This window comes from Triticum urartu, chromosome 5 (genome assembly GCF_003073215.2).
Source record: "Triticum urartu cultivar G1812 chromosome 5, Tu2.1, whole genome shotgun sequence".
NCBI lineage: Eukaryota > Viridiplantae > Streptophyta > Magnoliopsida > Poales > Poaceae > Triticum > Triticum urartu.
In genome coordinates, this window is record NC_053026.1 from 582,928,562 (window position 1) to 582,955,548 (window position 26,987).

General features: G+C 43.0%; 2 protein-coding genes across 3 annotated transcripts; both read right to left on the reverse strand.

The window, feature by feature from the left end:
• Positions 1–14,762: 14,762 nt before the first annotated feature.
• LOC125506138 (transcription initiation factor IIA subunit 1-like) lies at positions 14,763–19,292 on the reverse strand. Of its 2 annotated transcripts, XM_048671003.1 has the most exons (2): positions 18,612–19,292; positions 14,763–15,547 (listed from the first exon to the last, which is right to left on the reverse strand). In XM_048671003.1, the coding sequence occupies exons 1-2, from the start codon at positions 19,248–19,250 to the stop codon at positions 15,218–15,220; spliced, it is 969 nt and encodes a 322-aa protein (XP_048526960.1). In that variant the 5' UTR covers positions 19,251–19,292; the 3' UTR covers positions 14,763–15,217. The 2 variants fall into 2 exon arrangements, with proteins under 2 accessions (XP_048526960.1, XP_048526959.1); XM_048671002.1 differs by lacking the exon at positions 18,612–19,292 and having other exon boundaries at positions 14,763–16,588.
• A 4,170-nt stretch (positions 19,293–23,462) lies between these two features.
• On the reverse strand, positions 23,463–25,193 carry LOC125507457 (the record flags this gene model as incomplete). Its single annotated transcript, XM_048672032.1, has 2 exons — positions 23,463–24,186; positions 24,949–25,193. Coding segments are annotated over 2 exons (744 nt in total), but the record flags the coding sequence as incomplete, so codon positions are not given.
• Positions 25,194–26,987: the final 1,794 nt, after the last annotated feature.

A 26,987-nucleotide genomic window follows, 5' to 3' on the forward strand; every position in this document is an offset into this window, starting at 1 on the left:
TGCACCGTAGTGAGTGCATCGAGCTCGTTTACATGCCTTCGTGAGTTATAATTTCAGCATGTCTCAGTTTTCACTAAGTCTGAAAACTGATTGTGTTCGAGCTATGTTCGTGAGCTCGGTAGAGTATTTTGTGAACCCTTTTGGCCCCAGGTCACTTTGGGTGTTTTGTTAAGCTTGTTGAGTAGCTCCATGCCATGTTCCTACTTGTCATGTTCAGGTCATGTATCATGTTGTTTTGCTGCTCCGAAGAGAGCATCGTGATCTGAAATTTCAGACTAGTGTTAATTTCACTAAGTCTGGAATCTGTTTTGCATTTGCGTTTTTGCCATGCTTGTTTGAACCTCTTAATGGATGAATTTTCCTATGGCTCAGTGCTAGTGTTTTGTTAACCATCTTGTGTACATCACTGCCATGTATTTTTTTTTTCATGTTTGGTGGCTGTAGCATGTTCATTCCGTTGCATTTAGATGCCTACTTGCTGTAAATCGCAGACCGGTGTCTTATCTTAAAACGCTTACCATTTCCAAACCGTAACTTCGATTCCAATGATCTTTATATCGTTTTCAAGCGATTTCATCCTCTCTATCCAGTGGCACCCTTGGAATTCCAAGTTGAGGCCAGGTTCATGCATTTCCTGTCATATCTTGCATTTTGCATCCCGCATCGCATCCCGCATATCATGTCATCATTTCATCATATTGCTTGGTCTTGCACGTGGTTGATTGTATCCTTGTTGCTTGTTTGTCTTGTTGGGCAGAGCCGGGAGACGAGTTCGCTACCGAGGAGCCCGTTGAGTTTGCTTGTGAGGATCCAGTCAACTTTGACAACTGTGCAGGCAAGATAATCATACCCTCGAAATCACTACTATCTTTGCTAAGCTAGTTTGCTCGCTCTTTTGCTTTGCCACTGCTACGATGCCTACCACTTGCTTGTCAGCCTCCCAATTGCATGATTGAACCTCTAACCCACCATTGTCCTAACAAACCGTTGATTGGCTATGTTACCGCTTTGCTCAGCCCCTCCTATAGCGTTGCTAGTTGCAGGTGAAGATTGAAGCCGTTCCTTGTTGGAACATTTATTTGCTTGTTGGGATATCATTATATTGCTATGTTATCTTAATGCATCTATATACATGGTAAAGGGTGGAAGGCTCGGCCTCTCGCCTAGTGTTTTGTTCCACTCTTGCCGTCCTAGTTTCCGTCATATCGGTGTTATGTTCCCGGATTTTGCGTTCCTCACGCGGTTGGGTTATAATGGGAACCCCTTGATAGTTCGCCTTGATTAAAGCTTTTCCAGCAATGCCCAACCTTGGTTTTACCATTTGCCACCTAGCCTTTTCTTTCCCTTGGGTTCTGCAGACTCAAGAGTCATCTTATTTTAACCCCCCCGGGCCAGTGCTCCTCTGAGTATTGGTCCAAAACGTCAGCCGCCGGTGGCTACCAGGGGCAACTCTGGGCTGGCCTACCGGAAGTTTAGACAATCTGAGTGTGCCCTGAGAAAGAGATATGTGCAGCTCCTATCGGGATTTGTCGGCACATTCGGGCGGTGTTGCTGGTCTTGTTTTAACCTGTCGAAGTGTCTTGAGTTACCGAGATACCGAGTCTGATCGGAACGTCTTGGGAGGAGGTCTTTTCCTTCGTTGACCGTGAGAGCTTGTCATGGGCTAAGTTGGGACTCCCCTGCAGGGATTGAACTTTCGAAAGCCGTGCCCGCGGTTATGGGCAGATGGGAATTTGTTAATGTCCGGTTGTAGATAACTTAAACCTTAATTAATTAAAATGAATCAACCGTGTGTGTTGCCGTGATGGCCTCTTCTCGGCGGAGTCCGGGAAGTGGACACGGTGTTGGAGTAATGCTTGCGCAGGTTGTTCCTCTAGTTTCTCGCTCGCGCCTTGCCTCCTATTCTCGCTCTCTTTTGCGTATAAGTTAGCCACCACATATGCTAGTCGCTTGCTGCAGCTCCACATATACTTGCCTTATCCATTCCTATAAGCTTAAATAGTTTTGATCGCGAGGGTGCGAGATTGCTGAGTCCCTGTGGCTCACAGATACTATAATTCCAGATGCAGGTCCAGGTGATTCCGCTCCAGGTGACGAGTACGAGCTCAAGTGGGAGTTCGCCGAGGACTCTCAGCGTTATTATGTTTCCTTTACCGATGATCAGTAGTGGTGCCTAGTTGGGGTTATCGATTCAGGGCCTTGTCGCATGTTGGGGGGTCTTTTCTATTTTGGCACCGTAGTCGGGCCATGAGTGATTTGTATGATGGATGTTATTTATGTACTTTGATGTGACGTGGCGAGTGTAAGCCAACTATGTACCTCCCCTTTATATTATTTATGTACATGGGATGTGTGACGATTTCCTGACTTGCGACATTGCTTTCAATGCGGTTATGCCTCTAAATCGTGCCTCGACACGTGGGAGATATAGCCGCATCGAGGGCGTTACACCTTTCCTGCCTAGTGGCAGTCAACACACAAAAGGACAACATGGCATTATGAACTAATTATCTAAAATTCTAGGTATGTGATGTTGGGGAACGTAGTAATTTCAAAAAAAATTCCTACGCACACGCAAGATCAAGGTGATGCATAGCAACGAGAGGGGAGAGTGTGATCTACGTACCCTTGTAGATCGACAACGGAAGCGTTTGGTTGATGTAGTCGTACGTCTCCAGGGCCCGACCGATCAAGCACCGAAACTACGGCATCTCCGAGTTCTAGCACACGTTCAGCTCGATGATGATCCCCGGACTCCGATCCAGCAAAGTGTCGGGGAAGAGTTCCGTCAGCACGACGGCGTTGTGACGATCTTGATGTACTACCGTCGCAGGCTTCGCCTAAGCACCGCTACAATATTATCGAGGACTATGGTGGAAGGGGGCACCGCACACGGCTAAGAATAAGATCACACGGATCAACTTGTGTGTCTAGGGGTGCCCCCTTGCCCCCGTATATAAAGGAGCAAGGGGAGGAGGCCGGCCGGCCCCTATAGGCGCGCCAGGAGGAGTCCTCCTCCTAGTAGGAGTAGGACTCCTACTAGGAAGTAGGAGTAGGACTCCTACTAGGAGGGGGAAGGAAGTGGGGAGGGAGAGGGAAAGGGGGGCGCCGCCCCCCTTCTCCTAGTCCAATTCGGACCAGGGGGGAGGAGGCGCGCGGCCCACCATGGCTGCCCCTCTCTCTCTCCACTAAGGCCCATAAGGCCCATTACTTCTCCCGGTAGGGTTCCGGTAACCCTCCGGCTCTCCGGTTTTCTTCGAAATCACCCGGAACACTTCCGGTGTACGAATATAGCCGTCCAATATATCAATCTTTATGTCTCGACCATTTCGAGACTCCTCGTCATGTCCGTGATTACATCCGGGACTCCGAACTAACTTCGGTACATCAAAACTCATAAACTCATAATATAACTGTCATCGAAACCTTAAGCGTGCGGACCCTACGGGTTCGAGAACAATGTAGACATGACCGAGACACGTCTCCGGTTAATAACCAATAGCGGAACCTGGATGCTCATATTGGCTCCTACATATTCTACGAAGATCTTTATCGGTCAGATCGCATAACAACATACGTTGTTCCCTTTGTCATCGGTATGTTACTTGCCCGAGATTCGATCGTCGGTATCTCAATACCTAGTTCAATCTCGTTACCGGCAAGTCTCTTCACTCGTTCCGTAATACATCATCTCGCAACTAACTCATTAGTTGCAATGCTTGCAAGGCTTATGTGATGTGCATTACCGAGAGGGCCCAGAGATACCTCTCCGACAATCGGAGTGACAAATCCTAATCTCGAAATACGGCAACCCAACATGTACCTTTGGAGACACCTGTAGAGCACCTTTATAATCACCCATTTACGTTGTGACGTTTGGTAGCACACAAAGTGTTCCTCCGGTAAACGGGAGTTGCATAATCTCATAGTCATAGGAACATGTATAAGTCATGAAGAAAGCAATAGCAACATACTAAACGATCGGGTGCTAAGCTAATGGAATGGGTCATGTCAATCAGATCATTCACCTAATGATGTGATCTCGTTAATCAAATAACAACTCCTTGTTCATGGTTAGGAAATATAACCATTTTTGATTAACGAGCTAGTCAAGTAGAGGCATACTAGTGACACTCTGTTTGTCTATGTATTCACACATGTATTATGTTTCCGGTTAATACAATTCTAGCATGAATAATAAACATTTATCATGATATAAGGAAATAAATAATAACTTTATTATTGCCTCTAGAGCATATTTCCTTCATGTGAGGCATCAGCAAGGCTTCTCCAAGTAGCAGAGCGGCACGAAGTGCGTCCTGTGAATATTCTGCTACAACACTGAAAATAACATTGTGTAGTGTTGTTCGTCTATCTATCTTGCAACAAGGAGTAACGACACAACTTTAGGCAGAAAGTTGGGCATCTTTGGTTATATTTCTCCCCGAACCTAAGACGCGAAGGCGGAAGGCATCATCAAGATAATCAGTGTCGGGTGGAGGCTGTTGAATTACAAAGCAAGAATGCATAATTAAAATCCCTGCGCACTCTAGGCGATGGTCAGCAGCTTAGTTTCCAAAAGTTGGTTATTTCAAAAACTCATCGTCCCAAAAGTTGTGAGCCACCACCACTACGTTGTATCTTCAACGCATAGATAGGATCAAGCTAGTAAGCCCGAGTGAAAAGTGTGGAACCTCCCGACAACTTCCTTGATCTGCCAGAACCCATAGGGCGATAGATCGATAAGGCGGACGACCCATAAAGCCCGTGCATGTTCAGGCCACGGCACTTCGAGAACTCTTATTACCCGCTACTGTATTCACATATAGTTCATTCATTCTGTATCTTCAATGATTTTCTTATTTCTCCAATAAAGGTGTTCTTATTCTAAATTTGAACAACAGTATAGTATACGAATTGTGTTGAGTTAGAAAATGCATATAAACAAATTCGTACACCTTATACGAAAAGTATTGTAGATTTTCCCGTTTGCGTGGGGTCGCACGCCCGTAGATTCAAAAAAAATCTGAGCGTATAGCTGACACATGGAACCCATGCGGAACTCAAGACTTGATTAAGGCACATGTGCAAGACGCATATGCATGCTCTTCATGCTCTTTCAGATCGTAGTACATGATAAGTGAAAGTAACTAAAAATGAAAAGCGGGAGCTAGCCAGTTGACAAAACAAATACCTGATGCGCTGAAGACATTAAGACCTACTTGTACCAGAAGTTTTGCACGCCACCCAAGCCCATCCAGTCCTACAATAATCTCCAAAATTCGATCCAGTTGCATATCTGAAAAATCACATCAATCCGCTCGCGCCGCCATATTCGCTGAAACATGAGAACACACAATGTTCCTCGCTTTCCAAATCCCCCAAGTCACAGCTGAGAGTATAAGACATACCATTCAAGCCCCCAAGACAAGTCCCTATGCTATGCAATCTTAAGGGTTTGCAAAGTGGTAATCAAAACCAAAAGCACGGCTGGATGTATTCCATACATGTCTAACCATGGGACAGGTGAAACAATGTGAGACATAGATTCATCCCCACTACAAAACAAGCATTATTTGATACGCTTTCCACCTCTATGGACCAGAACATCTCTAGTTAGTATACTCCTACTAAGCACTAGCCAAATGAATGTTTTGGTTCTTAAAGGTATTTTAATCTTCCACATGAACTTCTATGGAACAGCACCGTGGTGTTGCAAGGCATTGTAGTAAGATTTTACAGAGACGGATCCCGAAACTATTACTTTCGAAACCAACTTATCTGAATCTTCTGTCAAAACCACCTGGCTACAAATGTCATTCAGCTTAGCCAACTGTTCATTCCTAGCACCAACCTGACCACGTCCAAATTGAAGGGAATTTAAACCAACAACAAACACACATCATGCACTGAAATGTTTAAGATGAGAAAAATAGCATAAAATGTGGGAAAGGAAGCTGCCAGAAAACAAGCACTAGCCGGCCTCCCTCTGCTTTACTTGTTTGACACACACCCAAGCTCATCTGCATGAGTCTAGGTGTAGCTGACCTAGCGCGCAAAGACCCTCAAAAATGAAAATGTTGTGATGGCATCTTAGTAAAAAAAATATTTGAGAAATTCATCTTAGTAGTTGAGTATAGGTATGGATGCAATATCAGGTGAGAGTTTAGCATAATGGGTAGCCACGTGGGAAAAGCATGCGCCAGTGCCACCCACCAACACCTCAGGTGGAGCAGCCTCACACGTTGGTGGCGATAACTTTTACTTTTTTACATGGTTGTGTCGTATGGAGATTGAGTCGTATTGGTGGTAGAAAGGAACCATCAAATTTTCTTGACAATGACTTTTAATTTGTGCCATGCCAATTTTTCTTAGAAAAGTGACTTTTCAAAATATCGCCTGCAAATAACTACCAAAACTAATTAGGTTAAATTTCCTGACCTTTGCATTTTCTTAGACAAGTGATTAACTATAGATTGATACTCCGTTGACGATGAAGAATGAACCATCGAGTGTTTAATAAAAGCGCAGAAACATGAGAGGTTGAGATTTCAAATACATACGATTGACCATGTGTGTACACAAGCAAGTGATCTTGACTAAGGAAAACTTGGCAAAGCATAGTTGTGAGGGTAGTAAACAATGTTGCTTATGCGATCAAGACGCGTACAATACATGTGTCCTTTAATGTCAATCCTCCTAATAGCGTTGCCACTTTATTTGGGTCATGGCTAAACCGGGTAGAGTCTAAGACAGCGGCACTTATTCGAGACAGAGTGTGTGCATTACTATTGAAATAGTCGGAATCATGTCAATTTTAAAAGACAAAATGTCACTAATTTTTAGCAGGTTATCTTTTGGGCGACTGCCTGGATCCATACGTAGTCGTCACTCAGCCATACGGAAGACGGGGAGCATATAGTTTATGGTTGCAACCGTTGGAAGATGGTATTGCGGGATATCTACAACCGGTTTGGATGACGGTCCAACAATAGGATAGGTATCTAGTCATCTTATTCTACTTTGGCTGGTTGTGGCAACTTACTTTTTATTTTTGGTTTTTCCTGCGAACTTGTTTCAGATTACACATTTTGTGGAGACTTTCTTTTAAAATAAGTCTGTGTGCATCAATTGATGCAGAGGTCGAGGGTAATCCTTCTTTGACATACCATTAACCATGAATATCCTGGAAAATGAAAGCCCCCTTTCCCCACATTGCATTCATAACTCGCACCCGCTCTAGCATGTCAAATGACCTAACCATAGTAACACGTGGCTCCATTATTATTACTAATTCCACTATAAATAACATCTCTCATCAGCTAACTATAAATAACATCTCACGTCAGCTATGAGTGTATGCCTATATGTACGCCCCTCCCTTTGCTAACTATTTTCCTCTCATGATTCAACACTTGTTGGGATATGAGTGGCAGGAACTTGTATGCATATAGTGAAAAAATGGAAATCTATTAGGGAGTTGAGAAACTAAAAGAAAGTAGCATTTGCTACCTAGTGGCAGCCAAGACACTCAAAAGGACCACACAACATTCTGAACTAACAATCTAGAGTTTTAGAAATGTGAGACATCAGCGAGGCTTCTCTGAGCAAAAGCTTACCATGACGTGCATCCTGTGGATACTAAGCTAGAACTTCGAAAATAACTTCTTCACCCAGGCGGAGCAGCCTAACACGTTTGTGGTATGAGGTTCTTTGGTCTTCCTTACATAATTGTGTTGTATATTGGTGGCAGAACTAAGATATCAAGTTTTCTTGACAAATGACTTTTAATTTGTGTCATGCCAAATTTCTTAGACAAGTGACTTTTGGGAGCTAGGGTGTTCCATATGGAGTGAAGTGCATCGTAGGTCCTTGAACTACTCCCTCCATTCCTTGATATAAGGTGTATAGTTTTTTGAGAAAAAAACCAAAATATAAGGTGTATTGCATTGCACCACTCGTTTGGATAATTTTTTTAAGGATTTGATTACATTTCCTTATATCAAGCAAGCTCCTCTATTTTCTCATGTCAATTAGTCAGGTGAAATCTTGCCCACAACTTGTGAAATTTTCCATCCATGTGCGTTCTTTAATTTTCGTGCCAAAAACTATACACCCTATATTTAGGAACGAAGGGAGTATTTCAGAGGTGTCACGTATGTCATCGAACTATGAAAATCGTCGTCCAGGTCCTCAAACTATTTCAAAGATGTCACGTAGGTCCTTGAACTATTTCAGAGGTGTCACATATGTACACACCGATTACACTTCAAAAAAAATTCGAGGACCTAGATGACACTTTTCATAGTCTGAGGACCTACGTGACACCATCAAAATAGGTCGAGGACCTAGGATGCACTTTACTCTTCCATATGAAATCTCGCCTAGAAATAACGGCCAAAACTAAGCAGATTACATTTTCTGACCGCTGAAATCATTGATTAACTATACGTTGATACTTCATTGACGACAAAGAACATACAATCAAGTTTTTAATAAAGGGCAGGCCGGCGCATGTAGCTCCCGCTTGCGCGGAGCCCGGGTCCGGCCACTTTGGGTCTATTGTATGCAGTCTTTCCCTATATTTCTACAAGAGGCTGTTTTCTGGACTTGAACCCGCATGACCTCATGGTCATAAGGCAACGTCTTTATCGCTGCGCCAAGGCTCCACTTCATTATCAAGTTTTTAATAGAAGCGCAAAAATCTTAGAGGTCAAGAATATGTACTACATACCATTGACAATGAATATCCCGGAACATGAAAGCCTTTTTTTCCACCTTGCATTCATAACTCACACCCGCTCTGGCATGTAATATTAATACAATCTAAACAAGCAACATGTGGTATCTGTAACATCTCACACAAGCCATGATCAGTGCATGCCTATATGTGCTCCATTCCCTTCGCTAACTATTTTCCTCTTATGACTCATCACTTGTAGGGATATGATGGCTAAGAACTTGTATGCATATAGTTGAAAATGAAAAATGTTATCAGGAAGCTAAGCAGCGAAGCAGTGACAAGCATTTGCTACCAACTGGCAATCAACACACTCAAAAGAACACACTGCATTATAAACTAACTATCTAGATTTCGGGAATGGGAGGCATTGGCAAAGCTTCTCCGGGCGAGAGCCCTGCAGATTAGAATCTCACAAGGGAACATCGTGCACCAGCCACCGGCACGCTAGGTGGAGCAGCCTGACTGCTCGTTTTCTTTGACATAGTTTTTTTTTTGCGAGGCTAAAAAATGATTTTTAGGGTTGTGCCATGCCAAATTTTCTTCCCCAAATGACTTTTGTGAACTAAAGGGTTAATTATGAAGTCTTTCCTAGAAATAACCACCAAAAGTTTATTGGTTACATTTATTTTGTCTTTTTTGGGGTAAAACTTGTACTGATTAATAAAAAAGATAGTCATTAAAATCACCAACCGCCAATGGGGGGCCAAAGCCCAGCCAAGTGATGATTCTACCTTTTGGTCGAGCGTAATTATCTAAACAATTGCTAACCTTATTATAAGAACGAAAAAAATGAGTCTTTCACTCTGTGCTCTTGCTTTCGAGGCTCACGACCTAACAGTGGCCACCTCTCCTCCATTCCCATAGCGGCCATCTTCTCTCTTCCCCACAACCGCCACCTTCTACCACTCCTTCATCCCTTTCCCTTGCTACTGTGAGATACAAGTGGTCTGGCTATGTCCCTACACTAGTAGATGAAGGCAGTCGTGGGGAGATCTCTGCTCTGGTAGCCTCCGACGACAAGATGCGATCTACAACAGACGACTTGAGGCAGAGGGTATGGTTGTGCAGTCATGGCGGTGGTGTTTCTGGGAGGTGTTGCTACTGGAGAATCTTTTTAGTTCTCTTTGTAATGTCAAAACATGGTTGGTGCGGATGGTTGTTGGTGCGGATGGTTGTTGTTGTTGTTGTTGTTGTTGTTGTTGTTGTTGTTGTTGTTTGTCGATCGCTGTTTTGCAGCTACTTGTTGTTTGTCGATCGCTGTTTTGCAGCTACTCCCTGCGTTCGATATTAGTTGTCGCTGATTGTACTAAATCAGCGACAACTAATACAAAATGGAGGAAGTAGTATTTAATATGAGCGTACATCATAATGACTGAAAATCGTATTATTTTTTATAAAAAGGGTATGAAGTATAATTGAGGAGCGAAGCAGAGATAAGCGGTTTGCTACCTAGTGGCAAACCGGCAATCAACACACACTGCGAAGGACTGCTCAACTACCTAGAGTTATGAGGCATCGGCAAGGCTTCTCCAAGAACAATACTATCCTGATGAACACGGTTGAGAATGCACATGTGAGGGAATCTCACACAATCAGCCTCGGGATCCAGGACTTCTAGCTTCTGCTAGCGCTGAAGACATCAAGACCTACTTGTGCCAGAAGTCTTGCACACCACGGCAACCAGTCCTTGGTGTCATTCTTCCCCTCCTTCTTTTCCTGCTATAAACTGCAAAATACAATCTATTAGCATATCTGAAAAATCACATTAATCGGATCATCCGGCCAAATGTGTTGAAAACGCGCAAGGTTCCTCACTTTCCAAATCCCCCAAATGACACATGAAAGTATAACAGACATAAGATTCTTCTGCCTGCCATTTAATCCCCCAATGCAAAGTCACTGTGCAATCTTCAACATTTTCAAAGTGCTAATCAAAACCCAAGCACAACTAGGAGCTGGCTACATTCCAACAATATCACGTCGAAATCGTAACCAACAACAAACACAGCATGCACTGAATTGTATAAAGTTGAGAAAAATAGCATATGTGGGAAAGGATGCTGCTAGAGAACAAGTACTAGCCGCCCTTCCTGCTTTGCTTCTTTGACACATGCTCGATGTCATCTACGTTAGTTTAGGTGCAGTTGACCTAGCGCGAAGATCCTTAGAAACTAAAAGCAAAGACTATTTTGATCAATAGCCTGAAGCCCGCGTGACAAAGTATATGCATCTTGTGTTGTTTCATCTCAGTAGTTTTCACTTTTTTCATCTCAGTTGTTTCCTCTCAGGTATGGATGCAAGTTCTTTCTATAATGAATGATACGCATGCTTGTGCGTATTCGAGAAAAAAAGGTATGGATGCAAGGTCCGGTGAGAGTTCAGCAGAATGGCAAGCCAGGAGAGAATAGCGTGCGCCAGGCAACAACACGCTAGGCGGAGCAGCCAGACATGTTGGCGAAGATGAGGTTTTCTGGTCTTTTTTAAGTAATTTTGTTGTATTAGTGGCAGAAGTGAGACATCAAGTTGCCTTGACAAATGACTTTTACCTTGTGCAATGTTAAATTTTCTTGGACAAGTGACTTTTGGGAACTAGGAGGTTCCGTATGAAATCTCGCCTAGAAATAACTACCAAAACTAAGTAGGTTACATTTCCCAACCGCCGAAATCATTGATTAACTATAGATAGATACTCCATTGATGATGAAGAACACATCATCAAGTTTTTAATAAAAGCAAAAAATCTTAGAGGTCAAGAATATCAACTACATAACATTGACCAGGAATATCCCGAAACATGAAAGCCCCTTCTCACACCTTGCATTCATGACCCACACCATCTCTAGCATGTCATAGTAATCTATATCTATACCTACTAATAAAGAAATAGGTATTCTTAGTCCATTTTGCTATTTTATAGAAAACCCCTAATGTTTCTGACATTAAACCCGCAGTACATATCAAATGTTTTATAAAATACTCATATCTTCTAAACCGTAACTCCAAATTTAACATATTGTATATGGAATTTGATTAGAAAAACATGTAGAATATGAATGTAATGTTATTTTACCTGTTAACAATTTAAAAAAATACTATCTAGGATGCAATGTTAATCAACAATGCATTATCCGTCTTTTTTTCATACCAGTACTGATTCAGATTGGGGATGAACACCTCAGCAAAATCAGGATTGGACATAAAATTGAAGATAAATTTGCTAGAGACACCCAATAAATAAGGACATGCATGACAAGAAATAAAAGAATTACCCAATAAAGATGAGATGTCCGCTACAAAAGAAATAAAATAGAAAATGCAGAGGAGATCCGATAAACATGAGATGTTGTGCTATTCTCCTATATAAGAAGAAGAAAGAGAGGACATGCATGAAAAAAAAGTAAAAAGGTGACAAACATGAAAAAAAAGACAAGTTTGATAAGATATAAATAGTGATGAAAGGGACCAATACCTATGACATGTATGGCAAGAAATAGTGATGAAATAGGGGCGCAAGTACCTGCGTCCACAGGTGACCATACAAAATTGTTCTTTTTCAGACAAAAAAAATCTCTTTTTATGATTAAAAAATCATGTATCTTTTTAACAACCTTTTTAACAACACTTTATGTATTTAAGAAATATGGATGTGAAAAAAAAGTGCTCAAGAGTTACCCTAAGTTGGTGATTCTTAAACTGAAAATTGCCATTGATGCACACATATGTCTCCATAATGTGCTAATGTGTAATCGTCTGTTTTTGTCATTTTTCTTTACTCGCCCGTAATAACACCCCATTCCGAACATGACATGAATAAATGCATGATTACTTACCCGTTTCTTTGTACGGATTAAATCTACATGCAAGCCGTGTTGAAATAAAACACCTGTAGAATCTTAAACTGCACTTTTATAGGTTAAGACCATCTTTGTTTGGGCGTAGCTACAAATTCTCAGATTATAGACAATTTTTTGTAAATTAAGAGCATGTGTGGTTTTATTTTTTTTCTCCCGTTGCAATGCACGGGCCTTTTTGCTATATGACCTAAACAAGCAACACGTGATATCTGTAGCATCTCACACCAGCCATTCCCTTCGCTAACTATTTTCCTCTTATGATTCAACACTTCCAGGGGTATGAGGGATAATAACTTGTATGCATATAGTTGAAAATAAGAAATGCTAGGAAGCTAAGCAGCGAAGCAGAAAGCATTGCTGCCTATTGGCAGTCAACACACTCAAAAGTACCGCACCACATTCTAAACTAACTATCTACTTCCTCCATTCCTACATATAATTCTTTGTAGAGATTCCACTAGAAACCACATACGGATGTATATAAATGCATTTTAAGTGTAGATTCATTCATTTTGCTCCGTATATAGTCCATCTAGTGAAATCTCTACAAAGACTTATATTTACGAACGGAGGGAGTAGATTTTAGTAAATGGCGTGATTTTCCTGCTGCGTTGAGATTCATCTGACAACACATAAGATTAATTTTCTAGTTCTGCATTTTTTATTAGTAAACGGTGTCATTCCCACTCATTTTGGATTCCCACTCTTTTTTTTGGTACTGTCATTTGAGTTAGATGCCAAGTATCACAAGATAGGTGTCAGAGTCAGATCATTTTGTCTGAATTCCCATGGTGCTCTGCTTTGTTAACTGAAGAATGCATGCAGAGTTCAGTTCTCACACGAGTTAAGTTCTGAGAATTCAAAGCTCTGCTTAGTTTGAGAAAAAACATTTTAGCCAATGTATATGCAAACATCAAATGAATCCCTGAATGGAGACAATGTAAATATTTATCAGCCAATATTCAGTCCTTTGGCTGATTTTTCATTTAGTTAGTTGTCACTGTCTATTCCCATGAACCTATCATCTGTACTGAAAGTTTTGGGATGGGTAGTTGGGTACAGTCGGTACCGACTAATTTTTTTCATGCCGTTTGAGTGTTTTAACACAATCATTTTTTACTATGCATGCCCAAGTACGTTAAGAATGAGAAAATTCTGAAACAAAATATGGTGCAACTTTTGTGTTCAAGTGTGTATTGATTAGAAAAAGTGCCCACCAAGAACCATAAACGGACAGCATAAAGATAACTTTGTCAGGATTAGGGTTAAGGTAGTTATATTCCAGACCATTCTTTTTCCTTTCAGTTCTAACCACATATGCGAAAATACAATAATGCACTGCAATGATGCCTTCTTTTTTCAGCAGAAGGGTTGTGGATCCTATGGGGCACATGCCATTTAGCAGTTGTTACGAGCCCAACTACGATCCTGATGACGGTCTGTCGAAAAGAGAGAGCTATGAGGAGAGCACCGCATCGAGTGACGAAGAAGCGATCATGATTTTCTCTTTTGTGTCTCCTTTTCTTTTACTTTTTTCATTTTATTGTTTTTCAGTCTTAAGAATTCCTACTTTTGTAGTCATTTATCTTCTGGGTTAGTTTCAGTCATCATTTGTTGCTCTGTTTCTCATTTCTATTAGTCCTCATTCTTTATTCTTCAGGTTCAGTCATGCTTTTTCAGGTTTCAGGTCTCATCCTTGATGAGTTTGTTCAGTTTTACGTTTCAGTAATTTTCATTATTTTTTCATTTTGTTCCTTTGTCATTTATATTTTCACCAACTGAACTTGTCTTTTTTTTTTCAGTTTTCAGTGTACTTCTTCAGTTTTCAGGATTATTTCAGTTATCTTTCTTCAGTCCTCCTCAGTTTCTTCAGTCATGTCAGTTGTTTCAGTGATAGTTGTCAGTTCAGTTTTGGGCAATAGTTGCACACTATTGATCTCATTCTGGTAGTCTATTCCTGGGTGTCTCTCTTGACTCTTTCCTTCTCCATTTATTTCCTTCCAAGTCATATTTGTTCAGTCTTTAGTAAATGTTTCTCAACCACCTTTGAGTCTCGTTTATTCAGTCCTCTTCTCTATCTATCTTCAGGTTTTTCAGTGTTCAGTTCTTGTAAAGTTTTCAGTCATCTTTCTGTCTATCATTGGTCATTCAGCTTTCAGATTCATATGACAACATCAAAAATCAAAACAAGACACGTGGAAGCACATCATATGACAGAAATTCGACTTAACCCCAAATAAAAATCAGTCGACTTAAGAATAGGCAGTCCCTTCTCTCTTTCCCTTTTCTCCGTACAACTCTGCAGCCACTACTTTTTTCTTGATGATTTTTATGAGCTAAGATCGTCCCACCAGAAGATCGTCCCAGCAGCTTTAAGTGACCATCTCAAGTAAATGTCCACAATCGTACCAACTGTACCATTTTTACAGTGACACATGAGTTATGGTAAGCAGACCAAGTGGTTAACCAAGCCTCAATCAACAGGAAAACACGAGACACGATCATAGTGCCAAACTCGCCACAACTCCAGTACTCTTTTGTCACCTTCCCTTCCTTGTGTTAAAGACAGTAGATACAGCAGGCACCTAAAACATCATCTTTAATCACCATGAAATAAAATTCAAAAATCAAACTCTCCTGAAGCCTTGTTGAATAGAACATCTCTGCCGTTCAAATGCATGATTCCACCCTTCAAAGTGCACTTCCAGCGATTCTTTGTCCTTGTTATCTTGTCAAATTGTGCGAGGACAAGGTGCTGCGTCTCATCAAAGTCATCATCTATGTCGTCATCGTCGTCGTCATCTTCATTAAGAGGAGGTTCATCATCATCTTCACCACCCGCTGTATCGTTTCTTGGCTTTGGTGTTGCAACAGCAGGTGTGGGAGTTTGATATTCCGAAGATTCCCCAGGGGTATTGTAGTCTGGGGTTGCATCATAATGAACCGCAACCTGGTCTGCACATCCATCCTGTTGTGGCACAAATGAACCAGCTGAAGGATATTCATCCCTCTTCCGTTTTCCACAAGACATCATGAGAAAATCCTTGGTCGTCAGTGGCTGGGGTTGCATCATCATCCGGATCTCCTCATCATAAGCAAAAGCAAGGTTGACATCAAGCCCCAGTGGTCTCTGATTCATCCAGGGCGACGGAGGTTGCATGAAAGGGCTTGGGCGGCCAGTCTCTGGATCAGCCCCGTTCATCATCCCCATCCCGTTTCTCATGGCACTGATCGGCGATGGGGCATAGTCCAACGGCCCCGTATCGATCCCAGCTTCAAGCGGTGTCTGGATCGGTGTCTGCAGCGGCGTCGGTGGGAAGAGCATGTCGGCGGTTGGGGTGGCGTACTCCTCGGACGTGGCCTCGTAGGGCACGTTGAGGTCGCGCACGGGTGAAGCGGACGCGGGGGGAGCCCTGTTGCGGTCGGTGTTCCCTGAGATTGCGCCACAGTGCAGCAACTTCGTCTCCCAGAGAGACTGGAGCTCGTTGAGGACGGCGTCGCCAACGCCGGAGGTGATGAACTCCTTACGAACTTTGGCGAGGACTTCCTCGACGACGGAGAGGTAGACGGTGGACGCGTTGCCGCTGGCCATGACGGTGGACGTGCTAAGGTTAGGGATTGCGCGGGAGGCCTAGGGTTAGGGTTTGTGTGCTAGGTAGCGAGGGCGAGACGGGCTGCAGATCCAGGGGGCGGCCTCTTATATAGCCGAAGCTCTCCGACACCTTGTCTTCATCAGGCGAGGTGGGACTAAAGGAACCACTGATTTGAGGGAGGACCGGACCGCAGTAGTATGTGGGTTCGCTGAAGCCCAGCCTCCCGAAGCCCCAGTTTCGGCCGCCCCATGGTAGCTCTGCTGTTTCTACTCTTTTCTGTTTCTTTTTTCCCTTTTTCTTTTTTTTCTCTTTCTGTTTATTTTATTTTACGTTTATCATTTTTTTATCTTTTCATCATATTTTTCCGTGTATTTTTTAGTGTGTTTGAGGAGCCACATAATGAAATTGTACCGATCCTCATAAACGATGTAATGATTATTGCAAATGAATAAAGCTCAAGTTTTTTCAAAGAATTTCTTTTAGAAATTGTCACCCTGATGTTTGCACTTCGACAAACCTTCATATAGTTTTGCCGCGTCGCGAGAGACTTTCACAACATTGCTTTTCTCAGCAACGATCAGCTCCAAAAGTTCAATGTCTGTACATTATAACCCTTTGGTTGTCCTCAATGCAACTTACGTCTCTAACTGATTTGAAGCACTCAAAATATGCTATTGTCGATTTGTTTTATTCTTTATTAACCTGTTGTTGAATATAACTGCTCTACAAGTTGGCCTAGTGTTTGGTTTACTGAATAATACAAATAATCTTCCTATGCTCAAACAAAAATTTACTTTCAAGACATCAAACACTTGACAAATTCATGCTAACATGTACACATAGACACACATTTGAACCTACTTTATTGGCGGAGCTGTATGGAAAAGGCATCTTGATCAAAATGACCGGATTTGACCATGATGATCCCTAAGAAAAGAACTTCAATTGACCGGTGGCCTGAAGTATGATCGAGTGGCTTAGCGCGTGCTCAATATGTCTGCCGCGACAACAGAATAGCCCACCCCGCTAGGCGGAGCAGCCTTACATGCGACCATTGTTCTTGCTGGTTTAAACAAGGCCATGACTCTTGATGACTACTGGCGTATCATGTATGCACGCACTGATTGCAGTGCCTGTCTCTGGAACAATTGCTCTGATCCATGCGCATGGTAGCCGGTGATGAACTTGAGTCTTTATTCGAAATGGTGGGACAAGGTGCTTCCTGCAGAGAAACAGTCTGCAAATACGATCATGATTATGATTAATGACCTAGCTACCTACCCCTACTTCCTTGCAAATTGGAATATTCCCGGTTCCCATTAGACTAGCTAAGCTAGAGACCATCAACCACCATACATCAAGTCTTAGTATAACTAAACGTGCGTGTGGGTATAGTACTGCCCCTTCATGTGTCGTCATTACGGCCCTCTTTCTATATATATATATATCTTCGATGATTGATTGGTAGGAACAGATATCAGAAGGGAACTATGTGATGCATGGTAGTGTTCATGGTATGTACTCACTAGTAAACGACAAAGAGTTTTGAGAATAGCAGACATCAGGATGAATTAGGCCTAGAACCAGGGGACAAGCAGCCCGTGTGACCAAACATGACCCCCAAATGGCGGCCCCAAATTTCGGAGGACTTCAGTTCAGTCGGTCCTTGTTCAGACAAACCAGGGACGGATCCACAAAGGGCCAACCTGGGTCACTGGACCAGCTAGAGGACAATGACTGGAGGTGAGCATGGACCATCTACAGGCCGATGCGGTCAGCAACAACGTGTTTGTGACGTCTTGGTCGGCTGGTCCTTCGGCGTAGGAGTCCTCCGGCTGGACGAGCGTGTCTCTTTGTCTTCATCTCTGAGATCGCTGACTGATCTCACCGTGACTACTTCTACCTCGACTCGAGTATATAGCAAAAAACTACCACATTACAGGCTAGGTCAACAAAAACCTACCACTTTATGAGCTAAGATCGTCCCACCAGCTTGAAGACAGTGACATGAGTTATGGTCAACAAACCAAGTGGGCCAAGCAAGCCTCAATCAACAGGAAAACACGAGACATGTTCATAGTGCCAAACTCGCCACAATTCCAGTATTCTTTTGTCACCTTCCCTTCCTTGTGTTAAAGACAGTAGATACAGCAGGCACCTAAAATATCCTCTTTAATTACCATGACATGAAATTCAAAAATCAAACTCTCCCGAAGCCTTGTTGAATAGAACATCTCTGCCGTTCAAATGCATGATTCCACCCTTCAAAGCGCACTTCCAGCGATTCTTTGTCCTTGTTATCTTGTCAAATTGTGCAAGGACAAGGTGCTGCGTCTCATCAAAGTCATCATCTATGTCATCATCGTCGTCATCGTCATCTTCATTAAGAGGAGGTTCATCATCATCAACACCACCCGCAACCTGGTCTGCACATCCATCCTGTTGTGGCACAAATGAACCAGCTGAAGGATATTCATCCCTCTTCCGTTTTCCACAAGACATCATGAGAAAATCCTTGGTCGTCAGTGGCTGGGGTTGCATCAACCGGTCTTCTAGGTCCTCATAAGCGAAGGCAAGGTTCACATCAAGCCCCAGTGGTCTCTGATTCATCCAGGGCGATGGAGGTTGCATGAAAGGGCTTGGGCGGCCAGTCTCTCGATCAGCCCCGTTCGTCATCCCCATCCCGTTTCTCATGTCACCGATCGGCGATGGGGCGTAGTCCCACGGCCCCGTATCAATCCCAGCTGGAAGTGGTGTCTGGACCGGGGTCGGTGGGAAGAGCATGTCGGCGGTTGGGGTGGCGTACTCCTCGGACGTGGCCTCGTAGGGCACGTTGAGATCGTGCACCGGTGGAGTCGCGCCTCCAGCGGACGCTCCGGCGGGGGGAGCCCTGTTGCGGTCGATGTTCCCTGAGATTGCGCCACAGTGCAGCAACTTCGTCTCCCAGAGAGCCTGGAGCTCGTTGAGGACGGCGTCGCCAGCCCCGTCGGCGATGAAGTCCTTACGGACCTTGGCCACCACGTCTTCTATTACGGTGGTGTAAATGTTGCCGCTGGACATGGCTGTCGAGGCCTAGGGTTAGGGTTTGTGTGTAGGTAGCAGAGGGCGAGGCGGGCTGCTGATCGCGGCGACGGCCTCTTATATAGCCGAAGCTCTCCGACCCCGTCTCTTCACCAGGCGAGGTGGGACTAAAGGTACCAGGGAAGACCGGACCGCAGTACGCGGCTTCGCTGAAGCTCAGCGTCCCGAAGCCCCAGTTTGAGCCGGCCCACGGTAGCTCAGCGGCTTCTCTTTTCTGTTTCTTTTTTTTTTGCTTTTTTTGTTTCAGTTTATTTTGTTTTGTTTTACGTTTTTCCTTTTTTTAATCCTTTCATCATTTTTCCCGTGTATTATACAAATTTCAATTTGTGTTATACACAGAATTGTTCATCGTGTATTTAAGAAATGTTCATCCTATATTAAGAAAATGTTTGACATATTTAAAATAATTTTCATCGTGTATTTTAATTTTTTTAGAATATATCAGAAACTTTTAAATGTGTTTCAAATATATTTTTAACATATATCACAAAAATGTTCAATGTGTATTTAGATATTGTTCAACCTATATCACAAAAAAGTTCAGTGTGTATTTTAAAATTTGTTCAGCGTATATTTCCAATTTTTTCAGTATATATTTAAAAAATATCATCGCAAAAAATTCAACAAAGTTTGGGATTTCAAAAGTTTGTTCATGTTTCTCAAATTTGTTTTCGATTTTCTCGAAAATTGTTCACGTCTTAAAAGCTTGTCCGACTTCCAAATTTCTTCACAATTTTCAAGCATTATTCGCATTTTTTAAGAAAAATTGTTCACATTTTTCCCAAGAAATGTTGAGATATTGAAATTAAACAGAACTAGTCGTCGCCATTGGATAGTTTCATTGATGTTGTAGACATAATCTTTCTCATTGTCACTAGCCTTTTCTTTTTCCCTTTATGCACTTCACTAACCTGTAATAATTTGGTTGTTTGCATCATTGAGATACAATGACCGATAGATCGTGGGTATTCCTCCTTCTTGCTCAAGTAAGCAGCCGGCATACCAATTCATTATCCTTGGGGCTCGGCTCGCTCCTTCCTATCTACGTTATTCTTTCTTTATTACTCTCGTAATGACGTTCCAAAAGATATCAAGGTTACCATGTCACAACTCTGATAGTGACTGGGAGATGATAACTAAATTCTTCATCTTCCAAGAAAACTAAATATGTACACAAGAAAAAGGAAACAAATACTCTTACATTTGTGTTTTGCTCACGAGTCTTGTATATATTGCATGTGATCTCTCATCCACCCTGCTCATCTACCCATGCTACTTAGTCGATTCAACAATCCATATATACATCTCGATACAATCTTAATCTCAGTATATAGGTAGTTGAATACGTGTGGTATTCAGTTTCTTTTATACAACATGAGATACTTAAGAAAACAGATGATGAGTTATACATGCAAAGACGATTCGTATGTTATTTATATTTTGGTAGTTAACAAACATTGTCCTTAAAATCTGAGATTATAGAGCATCGGCATGTAGTCTCTTACCATACACATCAGATCATAGTTTTGTCGCGTCGCGAGAGACTTTCACAACATGGCTTCTCCCAGCAACGTTCCCCTCCAAACGTTCAATGTCTGTACATTATAGCCTTTTGGCTGTCCTCGATGCAACTTACGTCTCCAACTGATTTGTAGCACTCGAAATATGCTATTGTCGATTTGGTCGTGTTTGGCTCCTAGAGAAATCCTTGCAAAAACTGTGGTTGATGCCGGTGACGGCGGCGCATTTTTGGTGTCGTTCACCTCCTTGGGGGCATTGCTGAGGAGTCCAGTTCATCCAAATCCCCCGAGAGTGTCCCCGGGCGTAAGCCCAAGATCTTGTATTGCTAGATCGGACGACGACGACGGCAGGTTCGTCGCTACCTTTTTGGAGACGTCGTCTTGGAGACCATGGCTGTTGGTGGTAACCGACGGCTTGCGTGGGTGGCGGACTGGCGGTTGTCGGTGGAGTGTGGTTGATGTTGATGGTGTTGCGGCCGGCTTGGGGGTCGACGGTGGGTCTGTGCTCTTCTTCGGCGATGTTCGTGCTCAAGTGCTTCTTGGTGTGTCTCTGCTAGGCAGTGCCCTGCGATCTCGCCGGTGGCACACAGGTGCCGTGGCGTTGTCTCGACCTCGTGTGTCCTTTTGAATGTACCCCCAACACAGGTGGTGTTGTGGCGTTGTGCAGTCTTGGATGCGCGGTGCCTTTCGATTCCGTCGATGGTACAGTGCCGTGGTTTGGTTTGCTCGGCGATGCCCCTCGACGACGCCGGTGACACACAGGTGGCGTGGCATCATCTCGGCCTCGCGTGACCCTTCGAATGTGCCTCGTGATGCAGGTGGTGTCGCGGTGTTGTGCAGTCTCGGTTGCGCGGAGCCTTTCGATTACGTCGACGGTGCAGTGTCTTCGTTTAGTCTCGGCTGGCCGATGCCGTTCGATTACACCGGCCGTGCTCTTTTTTGTATTGTGTTGTGTTTCCCTTCTTGTTCTCCCCCTGTTGTGTGTGACGTCTTGTATGTCGTCAGTGTGTTGTGTTGTTTATTTTATCTCTCCTCTCATATATCCCATGTACCTCTGGTTCACTTGAGCCCATCTTGCGAGGCTGCAAAGCCTTATAGGCAAATGATTACAATTCAGGTGGGGGAATTCTCTCCCTCCCCGGTGAAAATTCAAAAAAAAAAACTGCTCTACAACTTGGCCTGGTGTTTGGTTTACTGAAGAATACAGATAATCTTCTTATGCTCGAACAAAAAATTACTTTCAATTCATGAAACACTTGTCAAATTGATGCTAACATTTACACATATATGACACATCTGAACCTGTTTTATTGGGTAAAATGGTCCATATGAGCTGCCATGTGGTCACTTGTATGGTCTTTAGTTTGGCGGATGTATGGAAAATGCATCTTGATCAAAGTGGCCGACTTTGATCACGATGACCCCTAAGCAAAGAACTTTAGTTGGCCGGTGGCCTGAAGCATGATCAAGTGGCTTAGCGCGTGCTCGATATGTCTGCCGCGACAACAGAATAGCCCGCCCCGCTAGGCGGAGCAGCCTTACATGCGACCATTGTTCTTGCTGGTTTACACAAGGCCATGACTCTTGATGACTACTGATGTATCATGTATGCACGTGATTGCAGTGCCTTACTCTGGAACAATTGCTCTGATCCACGTGTGTGGTAGCCGGTGATGAACGTGAGCGTTTATTGGAATTGATGGAACAAGCTGCTTCCTGCATAGAAATATTTGCAAATATGATAATGATAATGATTAATGACCTAGCTACTATCCCACAAAAAAGACCTAGCTACCTACTCTACTTCCTTGCGAATTGGAACACTCCCGGTTCCCATTAGACTAGCTAAGCTAGAGACCATCAACCACCATACATCAAGTCTTAGTATAACTAAACGTACGTGTGGGTATAATATTGCTCCACCATGTGCCATTATTACGGTCCTCTTTCTATATATATCTTCGACGATCGATTGGTAGGAACAAGTTGTGATGGTAACGTTCATGGTATGTACTCACTACTCCTTCTGTTCCTAAATATTTGTCTTTCTAGGCATTTCAACAAATAACTACATACGAAGCAAAATGAGTGAATCTACACTTTAAAATATATCTACGTACATCCGTATGTAGTAGTCATACGGATATATGACTACTAAAGGGCCCCAAATTTCGGAGGGAGTAGTAAACAATTAAGAGTTTTGAGAATAGCAGACATCGGGATGAATTAGGCCTAGAACCAGGGACAAGCAGCCCGTGTGACCAAACATGACCGCCAATTGACAGGGCCCCAAATTTCGGAGCACTTCAGTCCACTTGGTCCTTATTCAGACACCTGGGTCGCTACACAGGCTAGAGGACAAGGACGGGAGGTGGGTGTGGCCCATCTACAGACCGATGCTGTCAGCGTCGACGTGTTTGTGAGGCCTTGGTCGTCTGGTCCTTGGGCGTAGGAATCCTCCGACTGGACGAGCAGTTCTCGCTGTCTTCATCTTCGAAATCGCCGACCGATCTCACCGTGACTCTTCTAACTCGACCCTGTGAGGCCGTTAGTTGTAACTTTACTAGGTAGGCCTCATTCTAGAGTTTGCACATGGCTCATTCTAACGCCCCCATGGTATTTGTCATGTACATGATTGAAAAATCAATCGGAAAGACAGATCTAATTAGCATACTATGTTTTCTTTTTGTTTGTCTAAGCATCACGTTTTGTTTGTCTGAGCATCAACTGAAACAAGCAAGAACAGACCTAAGCATAAAAGATTGTTTTTAGGATATGTGATAAGCATCACTATCTGTTCCACCCGACTACAGAGCTGTCCACTCTGACAAGAGTACATATGAACGTTAAACTGCGAGTCCTAATGATAACATTTCCCCAGAAAACTGAAACAAGTTCATGACGATGATTGCGGGGGTGGAGGCGACATCAATGATCTCCTTGGCTCATTGCCTGGCTGGTGACCCTTCCCAGCAGCCTTCTCGTCCAACAAATCCTTCAGCCCTTCCTGATAGGTCTCCACATAGTTCTTCACTGCACTTGTGTAGGTTGAGGCGCGTGTCATGTATATGCGCCGCAGCGCTGGCTTCAAAGTCTCGCCCCCACCCCTCGCTGCCACCGCGAGATCCTCAAGCACAGTAGGCTCACTTTTAGTTTTCCCCTCCTCACTGTTGCTGGGGTATGATTCCTCTTCGGCCTTCTTGTAGTCGTTGGGCCTGAGCTCGGGACCGATGTCCCTAACCCAGGAAGCCCCATAGAGCCTAGTTGCCTCCTTGAGGAAACACCATTTTTCTTTCAGTGTTAGCTTAGGGCGCCTCTTGGTGCCCGGAGGGTGTGGCAGAGAAGACGGGAAGGCGATCTCTTTCAGATCGTACCTCACGTAATCGTACACCTTCCTGCAAACAACTCTGAATTTCATTCCGACTGCTACTGCAACAGCCTCTTTATGTGGTTCTACGATGGATTAACCTGCTCCATGGTAAAGCACAAGGAGGGTAAAATAACAGAGCGAAGTACTGAAATCTATATCTAACTTCAGCATGTATTGTGAGAGTGACAAGAACAAATCATTTCTGATGCTAAAAGGGTAAAAAAAAAAAACAGAACAATCTATAAACACCAAAAGCACCTGGGTCCTGATGTTCATCTCAGATGCATTTAATCAAACACCTTGTCTGCACAAGAACTCTACAGTACTAAACAAGCAAGTAACAGAGTCTTTTGCACATATTTAGCAAGCATCGATACAATCATACAAAGTTGATGATTGGCTGGGCTGTGATGGAAAATAGGAAGCCACTGTCTGTTTTTCTCATGTTCAGCAAGCAGGCAGCAATCATTCAATCAGGTTTTGGTGAGAACAGTATAAGAAATGGAAATTCACAGTAATACAAGACTTGATAGTGGATGTTTGATACAAAAAGGTTGGATGCAGAAGCTGAAATGCATAAAATTCAACACTGCTTCTCTTGATCCTCTTCTTTTGCCCACTACCACTGTGCTCTACCAAGTCTCAACCCAACAAACGAACCTAATGCAAACAGCCAACAATGAATCAATCGATAAATTTAAGGATCGGAATCAGAAATTGTGAAGGATCCTCTATTCTCAACCGGGAAAATCAGAAATTGTGAAGGATCGGAATCCGGAACACTCACGATGCTGCTGCCTTCGCCGACTCCCCGTGGAGTGCTGCGTACGCCGCCCGTGCTTGCCGGATGTGGGTGCCTCTGTCGCACTGAGCTAGCTGCCTGACGACTGAAGAGCACCCGAAGAGGCGGGACGGGATCGTACGCCGGTGCTGTACGGAGGGCTTCAGGTTGGGTGTCGGCAGGCCTGGGGAGGGATGGGGCGTGGCAGCGCGGGGCACCGGCACTCGGCTTCGCTCCGGCGACCAGTAGGGTTAGCGTCGTCGTCACTACTCTGGGAGACTGGGAGACCTCCTCCTTTTTTTAGCAAAGGAGACCTCCTCCTTGGCGGCCTTCAGCGCCCGAGAGTAGAGATGGCCCAGATAGCTTGCTCGATCGGTCGTAATAGTTTAGAAAAAAAAAACAATCTTAGTTTTTTAATAGATTATAAATTTTAGTATATTCAAACAGTTTTAAGAAAATCTTGAGTCCAAAAAAATTCCTTCACTTAAAAGAACACGAATTTCGACAAAAATCATGAATTTAAAAGAAGGTCATGAATTAAAAAATGTTCGCGGATCCGAAAAAAGTTCAAGATTTTTTTAAAAAGCTCACTAATTCAAAAAAGTTTGTTAATTCAAATAAAATTCACTAATTTAAAAATGTTCATGAACCCAAAAAATGTTTGCGAAATCAATAAAAAATCATAATTTAAAACATGTTCACAAAATTTTAAATACTTTGTGAATTTGAAAATTTTCATGAATTTGAATCAAATATTAAATCCAAAATAAAAATAAAAAGGAGAAAAGGAGAAAAACAAAAAACAAAAAACAAAGGAAAACCCCAGCAAAAATAAAGAAAAGAAACAACCAGTTGGAAGCTTCACAAACCCTGACAGAAGCTTTACAAAACCAGCTAGCATTTGTGCAAACGGAATGCCCTAGATGAGGCTCTATCGGTTACAGTTCCTACTTTCCCAGACTAGATCAAGTGGCTAGTGGGAACTCAAAGTGAAACTTCAACCCAGGTGGAAAAGTCCAAGCCCGCACCGCCGGATGTGATCCTCTGGGATGGACGGCGCTATCCTCTGAAAGCGGATGGCTTGGCGAGAGTCAGGATGGTCCTACGTGATGAGGTTTGTTGCATGGTCTTTGTTGCGTCTTGTTGTTTGTTCAATTGTTCAGATGTTTTAGCTAATTGTGGTAGAACCAAGGATCACACCGCATGTTGGTTGCCCCGTCCTTCATATCACTACTAGAAAAATGCCTACTAGTGGCGCATCTGTTTTGGCTACTAATGACGCACTACAGGTGCGCCACTAGTACCACGCCATTAGTATCTGATATATTGGCGCACCAAACAATTTTTTTTCATTTTTTTCTTAGTCTCAGGTCACTATAGCTTAATCTCGGATCAATATGCTTAATCTCAAGTTAAATCACACTCTGTGGTCAAACTTCCCGAAAAGTCACCCATCCTCACACTACTTCAGCCAAAGCACGCTTAACTTCATAGTTCTATCCAGCCCCAGCACCAACTCACTTCACAAGCACTTGTTGATATATCTATCATATCAATCCTATTAAACCTTGTTGTTGTCTAGGACTTTGTTCATATTCATGAGTATGATGAAATTTTGAAAAAATATTTCAAACATCCCGGTCATATTACGTATCATATTTTGAAAAAAAATCCAAATTTTTTTTAAACCAATTTTTTTCTGTTACTAGTGGCGCACCTAGCAAATGGTGCGCCACTAGTAAGTTTGGTTTTTTTTCCATTTCCCCCCCTCTAGATCTTAAAAGCCCCGTATCTTTCGTTCTGTTAGGTTTTTGGGGCTTTTGGAGATGTTGAACAAGGTTCACCCGATTCAATTCGGATGTAACTTTTCGAGTAGATGATTTTTCATATAAAAAACTTTTTAATCCGAGTTCGTATGCAAAAGTTATGCCCATTTTACTAAATTCCAGAGAAATTTTGCAAATAAAGTCAAAATTCATATTTGTAAATTTTTCCAACAACTAGACCACATATCACATGGATTTTTTTTGACATTTCCATCATTT